Below are 18,083 nucleotides of genomic sequence, written 5' to 3' on the forward strand. Positions count from 1 at the left end.
AAAACTGCAGCTTTGCAACTAGATGCCCAACTTATGGAGTCCCATTGGGACCAGTTCTGTCTCTGATCCTATTCAACATCTAGATGAAGCCAAAAGGAAACCTGGTGAGACAACAATGATTCAAATGCTGTAATATGTGGATGACACACAGCTCTACGTATCCTTCCCCACATACAACTACACCTTTACTATAAAGATGGCCTAGAGCTTGGACAAATCAGCTCTCAGATGAGGAACATCTGGCTGAATCTAAACCCCAGCAAGACAAAGGTAATGCTGGTTAGCAAAATAAGCACTTTGCAACCATAATGCTGTTTCCTTTGGTTGATGGTTCACACTCACAGTTGGCCAATTCATTTCACAGCTCATGTGCACTTTTATATTCCTTGCAGTAGCATCTGTGAACTTTGCTTTCTACATCTCTGGTTCATTAGGAGACTCCACCTCATCCTGGCAGATGATGACTTCGTCTCAGTTATAGACACTTTTGTCACCTTCTGGCTGGACTACAGCAATCCAATATACCTGGGCATGATGCCATCCGCAATTAGGAAGTGCCAGCTAGCACAGATTGCAACAGCATATCTCAGAAACACAGATCACCCCAAGCACATCACACCCATTCTCTCTGCACCCTAGCTTCCCACAGAATATCAAGTCACAGTCTTGGTCTTTATCACAAAGGTGCTCAGGAGCCTGGGCCCACGATATTGAAAAGATCACTTAAAACTCCAGGATGAAGACCAAGATCAATATATCTGTTCCTCAGGCACACTGGAACTGCCCACCGCAAGAGTAATGTTCATCATGTTCAGGAGACAGAACTTTCTTGGGGACTGGTTCAAGATGGTGAACTGTTCTCCATAGAACTAAGAACTATCATCTTCCACTTCAAGTTCAAGATACTTATCTGACCTCCTTTCAATAATATACACGTATAGCAGCACATACATTTTTAAAAAAATAAAACCTATCAAAAGAAAACACTATAGTGCACTCTCAATTTTCCCACTGGACAGAGAATGAAAAAGGGAAAGAAGGCTCTCAGATACTATGGTGATGAAAGTAGCATAAGAACCTATGCAGAATGGAACAGACTATACTAGAACATGAGTCTCACATACACACTGGGAAAACAGATCTTGCAACCGTACGAACAGCAGCTATTTCTATCTCTGAGTTCTTCAGGCATCAGATTCACAATAACCAGTGGAGCTCATAAGTTTGATTAAATAAGCAGCATTCCTGGAAATGAACCAACTCTGTTTAAAAAACTAACTGTAGTTCACAATGCTTACATTCCTAACTTTTGAACTAGCACGAGGTCCCCCGTTGAAGCGACCATCTCCAAGGAGTGTCTGAACAGAGACTGCAACTTCTGTGAGGTGCCCAATACAAATTACAATCTCCACTGACTGCCTGAATGTGATTGTAACTTGCTGGTGAGTTCACTGAAGGTTACAATCTCTGTTGGATGCTTCCCTAGCTCTGCTAGGGAATCTCACTCAAGTTACAACAGATACTAGAGGATGAACCAAAATCTGCTGAAGGCATAGAACTCTGCCGGACTGCAGCTTTCATGTACAGCATTGTGTACAGATCTATGTACACATGTCACATATAGACCTCCATGCTGCTAACAGACTCATAAATTCCAAGGCCAGAAAGGGCACTGTGATTATCAGGTCTGTCTCCTATTTAACACAGATCACAGAACTTCCCCAAAATAATTCCTAGAGCAGATATATTTAGAAAAACATCTAATTTTGATTTAAAATTGTCAATGATAGAGAATCAACCATGACTATTAATAAATTGTTCCAGTGTTTAATTACACTCACTGTTAAAAATATTGCCAGTCTGAATTTGTCTAGCTTCAACTTCCAGCCATTGGAAAGTGTTAGACCTTTCTCTTCTAGATTGTGCAGCCCAAGATCCAATATTTGTTCCCCATGCAGGTACTTATAGACTGTAGTTAAGTCACCCTTAACCTTGTCTTGTTAAGCTAAAGAAATGGATCTTCCTGAGTCTGTCACTATAAGGCGTGTTTTCTAATTCTTTATCATTCTCATGGCTCTTCTCTGAACCCTCTCCAATTTAACAACCTCCTTCTTGAATTGTGGACACCAGAATGGGCCACAATATTCCAGCAGCAGTTGCACCAATGGCAAATACAGAGGTAAAATAACTTCTTTACTCCTACGTAAGATTCCCTTGTTTTATGCAGCCAAGGATTGTATTTGCTCTTTTGGCCACAGCATCACTTTGGGAGCGCTTGTTCAGCTGATTGTCCACCACGACTCCCAAATCTTTTCCGGAGTCACTGCTTCCCAGAATAGAGTCCCCCATACTCTAAGTATGGCCTACAGTCTTTATTCCTAGAGGTATACATTTGCATTTAGCCATATTAAAATACATACTGTTTGCTTGTGCCCAGTTTACCAAGTAATCCAGATCACTCTGTATTGGAGACCTTTCCTCTTCATTATTTACCACTCCCTCAATTTTTCTGTCATCTGCAAACCTTACCAGTGACGATTTTGTGTTTTCTTCCAGCTCACTGATAAAAAAATTAAACAACATAGGGCCAAGAACCAATCCCTGAAGGACTTCTCTAGAAACACACCCAGTCAATGATGACTTCCGATTTACAATTATATTTTGAGACCTACCAGTTAGCCAGTTTTTAATTGATGTAACATGTACTATGTTAATTTATTATTGTTCCTAGTTTTTTTATGTCATGCTCCTAAGTGTAGGGTAAATCTTGTCCTCAAAAGACAGAGTAGATAAAAATCTATGCTTTTGTATCTACATATAGAGAGGCTGACAGGCAGACAAACTATAAGTTGGTATGATGTGGAATAAATGTTAAAATCACATGAATTTGGTAGCCTCTCAAGAAGTTACTAAAGAAATTTAGGAGATATGGGGTGGATTGGAAACTGCAAAGAGACAAAAACCAGAGACTATGAATAACTGGTCAGTTTTCATCAAGGCAAAAAGTTAAAAGTGGGTGCACAAGGTTTCACATCAGGATTGGTATTGTTTAATATACAACAACTTCTTGCTTAACGTTGTAGTTATGTTCCTGAAAAATGCAACTTTCAGTGAAACGCTGTTAAGCAAATCCAATTTCCTCATAAGAATTAATATAAATGGGGGGGGTTAGGTTCCAGGGAATTTTTTTTCACCAGACAAAAGACTATATTATATACACACACACATACATACACACAGAGAGAGTTTACGTTTTAAACAAACAATTTAATACTAGTACACAGCGATGATGATTGTGAAGCTTCGTTGAGGTAGTGAAATGAGAGAGTGAGATATTTCCTAGGGAATGCCTTACTGCTAAATGATGAATTAGCAATCGGCTGAGACCTCAAGGGTTAACCCATGGTTGTTAATGTAGCCTCTCACTCTACAAGGCAGTATGAATGGAGGGAGGGGAGACAGCATGGCAGACAGAGACACACACAGTGTGTGAGAGAGAGAGAGAGATGTGCGCTGACCCTTTAAGTATGCTGACCCCACTCTAAGTACATTGCCTTTTTAAGTAGATCAGCAAGGTGAGACAGCTGCTGCTGCCAGCAAGCTCCCTCCATCCTGAGCCCTGTCGTGTCCCCCCACCCGCTCTATGGAGATGGGGTAAGCGGGAGGCAGGAGTAGGGGGAAGGGGGACATCCTGACATTAGCATCCTTCTTCCCCCCGCCCCCCGCACAGCAAGGAGGAGGCTCCAGGGCAGGGGCAGAGCAGCACTTGGCAGTGGGGGAAGGGACAGCTGAACTGCCCAGTAACTGATAGCCTGCTGGGCAGCTGCTGCACAGGGAACTTAGGGGAGCAGATAGGGGGCTGCCGGTCCACCCTGGTTCCAAGCCCCCACCAGCTAGCTCCAAGGGGCTGCTCTTCCTGCAAGCAATGGACAAAGCAGACGGCTGCCAAATGATGTTAGAAGGAACATTGCACAACTTTAAATGAGCATGTTCTCTAATTGATCAGCAATGTAACAACGAAACAACGTTAACTAGGATGACTTTGAGTGAGGAGTTACTTTACGTATACATGATCTGGGAATAAAATAAGAAAAGAGGTGGCAAAATCTGCAGATGAAATAAAGTTATTTAGATTATTCAAGACCAGAGAAGACTGACTTTAGGGTTGACTGTGCATTGTGTGAAGAAATAATTACTTTTTTTTCTTTTAAACCTGTTGCCTATTAATTTCATTTGGTGACCCCCTAGCATTTAGTTATGAGAAGGAGTAAATAATACTTCCTTATTTACTTTCTCCATAGCAGTCATGATTTTATAGACCTCTATCATATCCCCCCTTAGTCTCCTCTTTTCCAAGCTGAAAAGTCCCAGGGTAATTGTGATTTGCTGGAAGTAGCTCAGGGTAGTGAGAAGAGCAGCAGTTTATCTGTTTGGAGTGGCAGTTGCCTGGTAAAAAAGCTGCCCCACTCTTCCAGTATTTGTCTGTAACCAGCCCTGTGTGCTGAGACAAGGGAGAGGAGGGGAGTTTGCCAAAAAGGGGATTAGGTAGGAATCTGCCTGATGGGCCAGAGGTGATTCTGGACGTAAGTGAAACTCAGGAGTTAGTAGTGCCTTAGTAATAAAGGAACTCCAGCTTTTGGGCTGTGTCTGCCCTGCTCTAAGCAATTTGTCCGGAATTGATACTCTTAGTTGTGTCCTGCCAGAGGCAGCATCATTACACCTGTTTTCTGACAGTGGCCAGTGCCTGATGCTTCAGAGAAAAAGAATAGAACAGGGCGATTTCAAGTGATCCCTCACCTGTTGTCCTATCCCAGTTTCTTGTAGTTGGAGGTTCAAGGACACACAGAGCATGGGGTTGTGTTCCTGACCATCTTGGCTAATAGCCATTTATGGAACTATCCTCCATGAACTCGCCTAATTCTTTTTTGAACCTAGTTATATTTTTGGCCTTCACAATATCCCATAACAACAAGTTCCACAGCTTGACTGTGCATTGTACTCCTTTCGTTCATTTTAAGTCTGCTGTTTATTAATTTTATCAGGTGACACCTAGCTCCTGTGTTAGGTGAAGGGGTAAATAACATTCCTTATTCACTTTCTCCACACCATTCATGATTTTATAGACCTCTCTCATATCCCCCCTTAGTCATCTCATTTCTAAACTGAACAGTCTCAGTCTTTTTCATTTCTCCTCATATGGAAGCTGTCCCAGACCCTAATAATTTTTGTTGCCCTTCTCAGCACTTTTTCCCATTCTAATACATCTTTTTTGAGATGAGGCAACCAGAACCGCACAAAGTATTCAAGGCGTGGGAGTACTATGGATTTATATAGTAGCATCATGATATTTTCTGTCTTATTTCTATCCCTTTCCGAATGGTTCCTAACATTCTGTTCACTTTTTTGACTGCTGCTGCACATTCAGTGGATGTTTTCACAGAATTATCCATGATGACTCCAAGATCTTTTCTTTAATGGTAACAGCTAATTTAGACCCCATCATTTTGTATGTATAATTGGGATTATGTTTTCCAATGTGCATTACTTGGCATTTATCAACATCGAATTTCATCTGCCAGTTTAGTCACCCAGTTTAGTGAGATCCAGTTGTAACTCTTTGCAGTCAGCTTTGGCCTTAACAACCTTGAGTAATTTTGTATCATCCGTAAATTCTGCCACCTCACTGTTTACTCCTCTTTCCAGATAAGTTATGAACCCTTGGAGGACCCCCGCTATTTTCCTCTCTCCATTGTGAAAACTGACCATTTATTCCTACCCTTTGTTTCCTACCCCTAACCAGTTACTGATCCATAAGAGGACCTTCCCTCTTATCCCATGACTGCTTACTTCACTTAAGAGGCGTTGGTGTGGGACCTGTTAAAGACTTTTTGAAAGTCCAAGTACACTATATCCACTCCATCATTTTTGTCCAAATGCTGGTTGGCATCCTCAAAGAATTCTAACAGATTGGTGAGCCATGATTTCCTTTTCAAAAGCCATGTTGACTTTTCCTCAACATATTGTGTTCATTTATGTGTCTGATAATTCTGTTCTTTATTGTAGTTTCAGCAATTTGCCTGATACTGAAGTTAGGCTGACTGACCCATAATTCCCAGGATCGCTTCTGGAGCCTTTTTTAAAAATCAGTTTTACATTAGCTACCCCCTAGCTATCTAGTACAGAGGCTGATTTAAGCAATAGGTTACATACCATAGTTACTAATTCTGCAATTTCATATTTGAGTACCTTCACAACACTTGCATAAATACCATCTGGTCCTGATGATTTATCATGATTTAATTTATTGATTTGTTTCAAAACCTCTCTTACTGACACCTCAACCTGGGACAGTTCCTCAGACTTGTCACTTAAAAAGAACGGCTTGAGTGTGGGGATCTCCCCCATATCCTTTTCAGTGAAAACAGATACAGAGAATTCATTCAGTTCTGTGCAACAACCTTGTTTTCCTTCAGTGTTCCTTTAACACCTTAATTGTCCAGTGGAGCCACTATTTGTTTGGCAGGCTTCCTAATTCTGATGTACTTAAAAAAACTGTTAGTTTCTGTATAATTAGTTTCTCTTCAAATTCTTTCTTGGCCTGCTTTATTATACTTTTACACTTGACTTGTCAGCAGTTCATCTCCTTTATATTTCCCCCAGTAGGATTTGACATCCACTTTTTAAACGATGCCCTTTTTTCTCTAACTGCCTCTTTTACTCTCTTGTTTAGCCTTGGTGGCATTTTTTGGTTCTCTTATTGGTGTTCTTTTTGGGGGGTATACATTTAGTCTGAGCCTCTATTATGGCCTTTTGAAAGTAATCTCCATGCAGTTTGTAGGCATTTCACCCTTGTGACTGTTCCTTTTAATTTCTATTTAACTAGCTTCCTCATTTTTGTGTAGTTGCCTTTTTTTAAGTTAAATTCTACTGAGTAGGTTTCTCTGGTATTTTTCCTCTCACAAGGATATTAAATTTAATTACATTACAGTTGCTATTACTGAATGGTTCAGCTATATTCACCTCTTGAACCAGATCCTGTACTCCACTTAGATCAGGAATTCCCTCTCCCATTGTGGGTTTCAAGACAAGCTGGTCCAAGAAGCAGTCATTTATGGTGCAAAAAATTTTATATCTGCATCCCTTCCAGAGGTGACAGATATCCAATCAACACAAGAATAGTTGAAATCAATGTTCTCTCTAATTTTTTCCATCCATGTGCGGAATAAATTTTGTTATGTGCACCAAAGTATGTGGGGTTGTGGGCCACCAGTAGAAACAAAAAACCTAGATATAATATATATTTTTTAAAAAAGTTACCATAGGGATAATTACTCCAGTCAAGACAGGTGAGGCATTTTAGAACTCACTACTCAAAGAATTAAATGTAAGTGTAAGAGAGAAATAAAAATTATGAAATGCATAGACCAGTCAAAAAACTAAAATAACACACTTTGAAAGAATAAAATTACAGAGAATATATGGGCATTGCAGGAAGTATCAAAAAGTAACAATAATAATAACAATACAAGTACATGTTGGGAGGTGAGCGTGAAAGAGACTGTGTGTCTGTGTGACAAAGACAGTGTCTGTGTGTGCTGGCTGCTGGGGAAAACCGTGCGCTGTCTCTTTAAGACACTCACTGAACGCTCTCCTGCTCTGTCCTAAACCTGTTGTCTCTCCTCCTCTGCTCTGCGGAGATGGGGTACATGGGCAGGGGGAAGGGGAGAGAGAGTGTGTGTGTGAGAGTGAGAGAGACAGAGACTGTGTGAGCTGGCTGCTGGGGAAATCTCAGAAAGAGTGCACTGTCTCTTTAAGACATGCACTCAGCCACTCATCATTCAGACTGCAGCTTCATGTCCTCCAGAGCCAGGCTGTCCCTTCTTCCCTGCTCTGTGGAGATGGGGTACAGGGACGGGGGGAGGGGGTCACCCTGACATCAGCACCCTACCCCCCCACACACACCCAGCTTTGCATAGGCAGCAGGAGGGTCCCGGCAGCAGCTGCAGGATGGAGCAAAGTGGGGGGGGGGAGGGGCACCTGAACACACATAATCAGCTGTGTGGTATTTGAATCTCTCCTGCATGGCTGCCCAAGCTCACAGCTTACAGGGAACACAGGTTGAAATCCCAATTTATTATTTGATTTTCTGCCTTTGTAGCCTCTGTAATGTCCCTATGCATTTCACAATCACTAAAAGCAGCAAAGAATCCTGTGGCACCTTATAGACTAACAGACGTTTTGGAGCATGAGCTTTCGTGGGTGAATACCCACTTCCTCAGATGCACGTCTGTTAGTCTATAAGGTGCCACAGGATTCTTTGCTGCTTTTACAGATCCAGACTAACACGGCTACCCTCTGATACTTCACAATCACTATCACCATCCAGGTCTCAGGGTCAGTAGTATATTCCTACTGCTATACTTTTATTGTTCAAGCATGGAATTTTTATCCATACAGATTCTATGGTATGGCTTGATTCATTTAATATTTTTACTTTGAGTCTGTATTTTTTTCCCCACACATAATGCCACGCCCCGACCAGCATAACCTATTAGGTCATTCCTATATATTTTGTACCCTTATATTACCATGTCCCATCAATTATCCTTATTCCAACAAGTTCCTGTAATTCCTATTACATCAATATCCTCATTTAATGCCAGGCACTCCTCTAGCTCACCCACCTTAGTATTTAGACTTCTAGCACAGTATTTCTCAAATGCGGCCATCAGGGGCTCTCCTTGTGGCCACAGCCCCCTGGGCAATGACTGGAGAGGGGCAAAGCAGTGGGCCCTGCCCCCTCTAGAGCCACAAATGCCAGAGAAGCAGGCAGCCAGTGAGTTCCCTACCTTCCCAGGGGCAGTGAGGGTCAGGCTTCAGCCCTGGGGTGGCAGGCTCTGGCCCTGGATGCCGGCCCTTGGCTCATCACCATCCCGCATTGCCCCTGATCCCTGCTGCCTCCCCAGCCCCAACCCCATCTATCCCCTCATCATCCCTGGCCCCCATTGTCTCCCTGCCCACCTCTCCATCCAGGGCTTAATTTGTCCCCTGGCTTGCCAGGGCTGAGGAAGTCTGCTGTGAAAAAAGTGATATTAACAAACATACAAATATTACTTTTCGCAGCAGCAGACTTACTAGCTAGCAAATCTTAAAAAAATAACAACCTTCAACCCCGCCTACAGCTGACCCTCCTGAGACACGCAGTTTTTAGAGAGGTACGGTGCCCCTAGACACGTGCCTACTGTGCCTAACTGGAAATCCAGCCCTGGCTATTATAGGCATGCTAGAATGCACACATGCACCCGGAGGCCCAAGGCACTGTGACAATTATATTGGTTGTTTACAAAAGAACTAAAACAGAGGTGGCCTTCCATGAATGTTGGCCTGCAAGACGAGGCACTGTTGACAACATGGTGATGGACATGGTATAGCAATGCACTAATGCAGAGAGAGCAAGAGACAGAAAAAGAGATGACAGGAGGCAGGATAAGGGCCAGAGAAGGCAACAGCTGATTGGGGTTGCTGCCAGCAGTAGAGTGAGCTGGCAGGTGGCTCAATGCTTGCATTCCCCAACCTCCAACCCAAGGCCTTGCCCCTGCCATTTGAGCTACCCCCACAGCTGCCATTTTTTTCAGCACTACAGCTGCTCACAAAGGCCAAAGCATTTTTAATGGAGTAAATGTATGTTTTCCAGTCTCCACTCATTCAAAAATGGTTGAACCATTTTCCTTAAAACGTCTAAATAATTGACCTTCAGGCAGACAAGATCTGAAAAATGGCAGCAACTACAGTGAATATTTCAGGGTTACAAGTAACCTGGAGCAGCATTTATGATGGAAATGCTGGGGCACCCTTCAATATAGCTGTTGCCAGTGCTCCACAAATAATGTAAATAAATAAGAATATTCCAAACCAAGCAAAAATTGCCTGATCTCAGGCCTTGGCTACACTTGAGAGTTACAGCGCAATAAAGTCACCAACAGTGCTGTAACTCACTCCCTGTCCATATTGGCAAGGCACGTACAGCTCTGTATCTCCGCAGTTACTGCGCAGCTTGTAATCCACCTCCCAGAGAGGAATAAAGTATATTGTGCTGCTGCTGCTGCATTGCTGCGGCAGTGTGGCCGCCCAATGCACTTTGATTGGCCTCCAGAAGTATTCGGCAGTATCCCACATTGCCTGTTCTAGCAACTCTGTTCATCAGTTCGAACTCTATGGCCTGGCCTCAGATGACTAACTGTCAGACCCGCCCTTTAAATTCCCTGGGAATTTTAAAAATCCCCTTCCTGTTTGCTCAGCCAAGTGTGGAGTGTGATCAGTGAATCTTTCCAGGTGACCATGCCTCCACGTGCCAAACGAAGCCCAGCATGGAGAAATGGCGAGTTGCTGGACCTCATCAGTGTTTTGGGGGAGGAAGCTGTCCAGTCCCAGCTGTGCTCCAGCCGTAGGAATTACGATACCTTTGGACAGATATCAAGGGCCATGATGGAAAGGGGCCATGACCAGGATGCACTGCAGTGCAGGATTAAAGTGAAGGAGCTGTGGAATGCCTACCACAAAGCCTGCAAGGCAAACTGCTGCTCCAGCACTGCCCCCATGACCTGCCATTTCCACAAAGAGCTGGACGCGATACTTGGGGGTGACCCCACCTCCACTCCGAGCACCACCATGGACACTTCAGAGCAGGGGGAGGAGGAGGAGGAGTAGAAAAGAGGGAGTGAAGGTGCTTGGGCAGGGGGAGACACCCTGGAATCCCTGGAAGCATGCAGTCAGGAGCTCTTCTCAAGCCAGGAGGAAGGCAGCCAGTCGAAGCAGCCGGTACTTGCTCGAGGACAAACAGAAGAGCAGGTTCCCGGTAAGCAGCTTTTATTTTCAGGAAGGAAATTTTTCGGGAGAGGAGGGTTAGGGCTGCAAGCATGCATGCCTAGATGCGGAATAGCGCATTGATGTGGTCTATCAGATCGCAGTAATCGGCCTCGGTAATCTCTTCGCAAATCTCATCCAGAATGTGGGTAATGAGCTTGCGCAGGTTTACTGGAAGAGCCATCGTGGTCCTTGTCCCAGTCAGGCTAATGTGTCCGGGCCACTGTGCCCTGAGGGGCAGGGGGACCATTGCTGCACACAGCAAACTGCATACGGGCCAGGGTGGAAGACGCATTGCAGTAGAAGACCCTCTCTGGCTTCCGAGGTCACTCTCAGCAGCGAGATATCTTCCAGGATAAACTCCTGTGGAAAACGTTGGGACAGTGTTCAATGTAGGTGCCCCCTGCAGCTACTGGCTCTCTCCAAGGCACAGAAACCCAGAGGACAGTACATCTATGAAACAATCAGTCCCTCTTACTCCCGTGGATTATGTGCGCTCTCTTTGGGATGGGAAAATTATGCTATTGTGTAGACAGTGTGTGCCCTCCTTAAGTGCAGGGGAATCATTATTCTGTCTGGTATAAACAATGCTGCCTCTGTTAAGTGTTGCATTTTGCCTTTACAGATGCAACCTTGAGATCTCAGCTGTCCATGTTATCACTGTCTGAGAGATTGCAAAAACTCCAGAAGAGACCACAAAAAAGAAAAAATGACATGCTGCACGAAGTGATGCATCAATCTCTTACAGAGAATCAAAAAGTGCAGGAGTGGAGCGAGAGAGAAAGCAGGATCAGCAAGGAAAATGCAGTGCACCGGAAGCAAAGCACGGAGCGGCTGATAAGCATCCTGGAGCGCCAAGAGGACTCTATCCAGGCGCTTGTAGCCATGCAGGCGGAGCACTACTGCACCGGCCCCCCTGCAGCCCTTGTCCCAAAATTCTTTCCCTTGTGCCCCCATGTCACCTCCAACCCACCTTCCCCAAAATCCGGGTTCTTACCGCCACCAGCTGCCTCCAACACCTGTATCTTCACCAACCAGCCCTGAGAACTACGACCCTTACCCTCTGCACTCAACCCCCATCACCATGCAGTATAGCCATCCTGAAGTGAAGCACTCATTGCACAGCACTCCAGACAGGATATACACAAATCTGTGATTGTACCGTTCCCCACCCCACCCCCCTGCCCTTTCTGATTCCCAAACAGTTGTGTTTCTTTCAATAAATGAATTCTCTTTTCAATAAATGGATTTTTTGACTTTGAAAACATCCTTCATTATTGCATAAAGTAAAAGATAACTTAGCCCAGGAAAGAAACAGGCACTGCAAATCAGCTTTGCAAACACAGATTCCTACCAATATTGTAACCAATGTACTTCACTCCCGTGCAGGGCACCAAACATTACTGTTGGTTTTCGGCCTCAAATTGCTCCCTCAAGGCATCCCTAATCCTTGCAGTCCTGTGCTGGGCCCCTCTAAATAGCCCTGCTCTCTGGCTGTGCAAATTCAGCCTCCAGGCATTGAACCTCGGAGGTCCATGCCTGACTGAATCTTTCACCCTTCCCTTCACAAATATTATGGAGGGTACCGCACGCGGATATAACCGCGGGGATGCTGTTTTTGGCCAAGTCCAGCTTCCCATACAGAGATCACCAGTGGCCCTTAAACAGCCAAAAGCACACTCCACAGTCATTCGGCACCAGCTCAGCCTGTAGTTGAACCGTTCCTTGCTGTTGTCAAGGCTCTCTGTGTAGAGTTTCATGAGCCATGGCATTAACGGGTAAGTGGGGTCTCCAAGGATCACAATGGGCATTTTGACATCCCCTACTGTGATCTTCCACTCTGGGAAAAAAGTTCTGGCCTGCAGCTTCCTGAACAGGGCAGTGTTCCGAAAGATGTATGCATCATGCACCTTTCTGGGCCAGCCTGCGTTAATGTCAATGAAACGCCCACGGTGATTCACAAGTACCTGGAGAACCACAGAGAAATACCCCTTCCGATTAACGTACTTGGATGCTAGGTGGGGTGGTGCCAGAATAGGAATATGCGTCCCATCTATCGCCCCTCCATAGTTAGGGAAACCCATTTGTGCAAAGCCATCCATAATGTCCTGCACATTCCCCAGAGTCGCAGTTCTTAGCAGGATGCAATTAATGGCCCTGCAAACTTGCATCAACACAATTCCAACGGTCAACTTTCCCACTCCAAACTGGTTCGCGATCGATCGGTAGCTGTCTGGAGTTGCCAGCTTCCAGATTGCAATAGCCACCTGCTTCTCCACCAGCACGGCAACTCTCAATCTTGTGTCCTTGCGCCGCAGGGTGGGGGCGAGCTCCTCACACAGTCCCATGAAAGTGGCTTTTCTCATCTGAAAGTTCTGCAGCCACTGCTCGTCATTCCAGACTTGCATGACGATGTGATCCCACCACTTGTTTCCCGAGCCCAAAAGCGGCGTTCCACAGTGCTAAGCATGTCCGTGAATGAGACAAGCAATTTCATGTTGTATGTGTTATGCGACTCAATATCATCATCAGACTCCTCACTGTAACTTTGGATCTTAAGGAATAGCTCAACTGCCAAATGTGATGTGCTGGCGAGACTCATCAGCATACTCCCGAGCAGTTCGGGCTCCATTTCCCGCAGACCAAAACGGAACACAGATCGTGCTGCACAGAAACCACTGAAAGAGGGCGCCAAATGTGGACAGAAACACAGAGATTGTGGGATGCGAAGCCATGCATCACAGGGTATTGGGACAGGACTCAGAATGCCCTGCACCCCTCGCCCCCTTCCCACAACTCACGGCACCGGAATGGGAAGAGGTGCTCTGTGGGATAGCTGCCCACAATGCACCGCTCCCAATGCCGCTGCAAGTGCCGCAAACGTGGCCACGACAGTGCGCTGGCAGCTGTCAGTGTGGACAGACTGCAGCGCTTTCCCTACTCAGCTGTACAAAGACAGGTTTAACTAACAGCGCTGTACAGCTGCAAGTCTAGCCATACCCTCAGTTTTGTTTTGACAGATTTTGAATTTCATGACTGTTGCATTTGAGCAGTCATTCATGAGTTTGGAGGTAAATTAGAAAAGTCTGTTTGATGATTCTTTTGAAAAGAAATCTAACTGCAACTATATGAACAAACAGCGATTAACAAAATGTTTCCTGAAACCTCAAAGTTCTAGTTTTTATGTACTTTCCCATTCCAGATCCTATAAAGTTCTGCTAGAAAGCTTTCAATATTGCTCAGTTTCATGGTTGAGAAATTTGCCACAAAATCCACCCTTTATTGCAGATTTGTCAAAGAGAATCTATACTTTCTTTTTTTTTAAATGGGTCCTATTGTGGTGTAAAATGGCATAGCTTCGTTGATGTCAATGAAGCTATGCTAATTTACACTAACTGACAATTTAGCCCACTATGTGCAAAGAATCTTAAAAACTTACTGCCTATAAACTTGTAAACCACTAAAATGTTGCCTTCCTAAATCTGCAAAGAGCCTAAAACAGCAGCAATGATACGTGTTAAACTCTCATCACTGGGCTTCACATTAATTGTCAACATTGCTAAATGTTTCATGGATGATGTGAGGAAGGGTGGGCCTGTGGTTAAGCCAGTGGACTCAGTTTCAGGAGAACTAGGCTCAATTCTTGGCTTTGCCACAGATTTCTTGTGTGACTCTGTGCAAGGGTATGTCTAGACTACAGTGGCACAGATGCATCTTACATTGTTGGAAGGGAGTTTCCATCCACACAGGTAATTCACCTCTCCGAGACAGAATTCTTCTGTTGACCTAAATGCACCTACAGTAGGGATCAGACCGACCTAACTACGTTGCACAGGGGGTGGATTTTTTCACAGCCCTGAGCAATGTAGCTAGGTTGACCTAAGATTTAGGAGTAGACCAGGCATTAGTCATTTAATCTCTGTTTCATTTCCCATTTTTAAAATCAGAATAATAGTACTTCCTTCTACCCACTTTTTGTCTGCCTCAAGTATTTAAATTGTATAAAAAAAATGTATAATGTGTCAACACAATGCCTAGCATTGACCTCAGCTGGGCCTCTGGACATATTATAATACAGATAATAATAATTATTTTACATCACAACAGATCTATAGATGTAAGAATCTTCATACTAAGAGATTTGGAATTTGAATGAGATATGGGCAAACAGCAGCTGAAGTGGCCAAAAGAAGTACCCTATGGAGCTGGAAATCAACAAGCAAATTAAGCATTGCAGAATTATATAATGAACAGAGTAACTTGGCAAATGCAGGAAAAAATAACACATAACACAAGAGCAGTGCCTCAGGATTTGGAGAACAGTCTTATCTTTGGGTCTGGTCCTGCAAACAATTTTGCACATGTTTAACTTTGCTTACATGAGTAGTCCAATGTGGGACTAAGTATGTGTTCAAGTTTCTGCAGGATCAGGGCCCACAAGATAATTTATTTTCTGACTAACATTTTTCATTATTTTATTTCCTATTTTCTCCAATCTTAAACTGAACTCTTAATAGTATATTTAATGTGTATCTAGGGTAGGGCATCTCTACTGTCTTATCTCGATTTCCTCTTCTTTTTTTCTTAAAAACCTCAAAGAATAATATTTGTAAATGAAAGAGAGGGTTATTTCCTATAGTAAAGACTCTCATAAATTAAAGGTGGGCGAGAGCTACTGAACTGAGTCAGTCAGTTTGTCCTCCTCCAAGGAAGGGTGTTTCCCCACCATATATTCCTAAGTGCCTTGGTTATCCTACTCTATCAGTGGAGCTTCCACTAGTTCTCCAGTGAGATGGCTCCACAGCCCAGTACATCACACTGAGGATGTTTTTCCTGATTCAGCCAATTGTACCATTTCCCATGTCATACCTTCATCGGTCTCTTCAGGGCTTCCTGAATGTCCACCCGCTTCCTCATAATGGTCTGGTCCAGTTTGCGTTCAAAGGCTAACAGGTCCATGTAGGCCTGGGACTCAGGAACCAACTCCCGGATCTGAGGAGGAAGCAGGGAATATCCAAACACTGGAGGCAAGGAATTCATCATATTCCAGGACCAGTAATACTTATATCTGTCCAGACCTTAGAGAGAGGGTTTGCTTAGCAGAAGTGATTGCCTCTAGGCAATACAAACCATTTTAGATTTGCTTTTGTTTAAACTAGGGTCTCTCTACACTAGAAGAAAAGCATTTTTAAAAACAACTGTGTTTTTAAACCTTACACTTTTAAAAACCTTAGTATACACCAAGTTATATATTAACATGTTAGCCGACTGAGATGAAGCCTAGGCTCCTCCAGAGGCTTCAATATGACCAGCTAACAAGTGTTAACATGCAACTTGTCCTGCCTATACTACGGCTAGCTATACTAGCTAACACATTTTTTAAAAAGTCCCTTTTCCTAGTCTAGAAAAGCTCTAAGAGGAGCTGGCAAGGAGTAGGGCATGAAAAGAGGGAGACAGGAAAGAGGGAAACAGGAAAAGAGAGAGAGATTTGAACAAATGAGCTGGATGCTTGGCAGTGATCCTCCCCTTAGGCTGCAGAGCCGATGACTGGAACTGGTTCCACATGCCCTTTAGCAGAACCCTTGCAGTAGTTCCCCACTCTCTGCCTGCATATGGTCCCCATTTCATGCCACTGCACAGGCAATGATTTGCCTCCTGGGATATGTTCTACACTGGGAAAATGCATCATCAGAAAATGTGTAAGCTAACATGCTGTTAAACATGACTTAGCACCTAGTATAGACAAGGAAGTGTCGTGTTTTAAAATTTGCAAAGAGTCTTGTGGCACCTTATAGACTAACAGACGTATTGGAGCATGAGCTTTCGTGGGTGAATATGACAAAGTGGGTATTCATCCACGAAAGCTCATGCTCCAATACGTCTGTTAGTCTATAAGGTGCCACAGGACTCTTTGCTGCTTTTACAGATCCAGAAAAACACGGCTACCCCTCTGATACATTTTAAAATTTGTTCACTGGACCCTACGATTAACCATGACCAGTGAATATGTTTTTAAACTTGACTAGCCCTTCCTATACTAGATGTTAAGTTGTGTTTAACATCACATTAGTCAGCACATTTTCTAATGTGATGTATTTTCCCAGTGTAGAAATACTCTTAGAGCTTGGAGATTGGTCACAGACTATTTACTCCTGGCAATACCTGATTTGAGGATAACTGTAAGGCAGGTAGCATTTTAAGACTTGTCTACACCTGGAGTTGTTCGATTAATTTAACCCAACTGGTCAGGCACAGTTAAACAGGAACAAGGCACTCTTATTCTTGAATAAGTGTGTCCAGACATGGAGTTAATTAGGAACAATTATTCAGGAACAACTCCATGTGCAGACAAGCCCAAAGAGGAAATGAGTTACAAACAATTCCTAGACTAGTCTCTCTTGAAGCTCCTTGTCCATTTCTAATACTCACCCCAGCTCTTAACTAAGCAGCAAAAATATTTAACAGCTAAAATATTTCTGTACTACAGCAGTAAAAGTAACTTGACCATATTTGCCACCTGTTACTGTTTATAATCAGGGGTATACAGTTTGGATTTAGTACATTGCACAAATAGAGGGGAAATGGATAGCGTGGGCCTAAAAGGCATTACCACCAGGCCAACTTCTTCAGGGGGGTACACATTACTGCACTTTCTGACAGGTGTTTCAGCATACAACATATCTGGTACAAACAGGTTCATTTCACAGGAAGTAACTCCTGCCCTTGCCTGGTTCAGGCCTCCAAGCAATTGCTGTTACAGAAACACCATAGCAAAGACCAGATTGTACCATTAACCATGCCCAAATCTTTATTTCTGCCATTCCTTTAGTTCCAGGCCAGCTTATCATTACAGGTCTTGCAAAAGCAGGAAAACACTCATTAATTCTAGCATTCAAGTCATATGTTCCACAAACCCTGGCATCCCCTCATCCATCCTGTGCCTATTATTTGTTTGGGGCTGAGCCCTGAGTCCCCTAATTCATTCCCTTGCAGTATATATGATGTGGGGCAGAGCCCCATGACTTGCTAGTAAGGCCTGGAGCCAGAGAAGTATCTTTTCTTTGTCCCATTAAACTCTATTCATATTTAGCTGTGATATAAACTACTTAAAATTGTCATTTCTCTTATCTGACATTCTTCAGGGAAATGTTAGCAACACGCAAATAATAACTGAAGATGAACATTCTGATGAGCCAAACCCACTCCACTACAGCAGCAGC

The 18,083-nt window shown here is 43.7% G+C and overlaps 1 protein-coding gene across 5 annotated transcripts in view; it reads right to left on the reverse strand.

Annotated features, from left to right (window-relative positions):
• Window positions 1–18,083, reverse strand: part of SMARCD3 (SWI/SNF related, matrix associated, actin dependent regulator of chromatin, subfamily d, member 3) — a 210,912-nt gene that overhangs the window by 45,828 nt on the left and 147,001 nt on the right. For 4 of the 5 annotated variants that reach the window (XM_030546621.1, XM_030546623.1, XM_030546620.1 and 1 more), the window contains one exon: window positions 15,733–15,855. The exons of the other annotated variant lie outside the window; for it this stretch is intronic. In XM_030546621.1, coding sequence (XP_030402481.1) covers window positions 15,733–15,855 — 123 coding nt within the window. The remainder of the gene's footprint in view (window positions 1–15,732; window positions 15,856–18,083) is intronic. 5 annotated transcript variants of the gene reach the window in all.

Source organism: Gopherus evgoodei, unplaced genomic scaffold (assembly GCF_007399415.2).
Source record: "Gopherus evgoodei ecotype Sinaloan lineage unplaced genomic scaffold, rGopEvg1_v1.p scaffold_47_arrow_ctg1, whole genome shotgun sequence".
NCBI lineage: Eukaryota > Metazoa > Chordata > Testudines > Testudinidae > Gopherus > Gopherus evgoodei.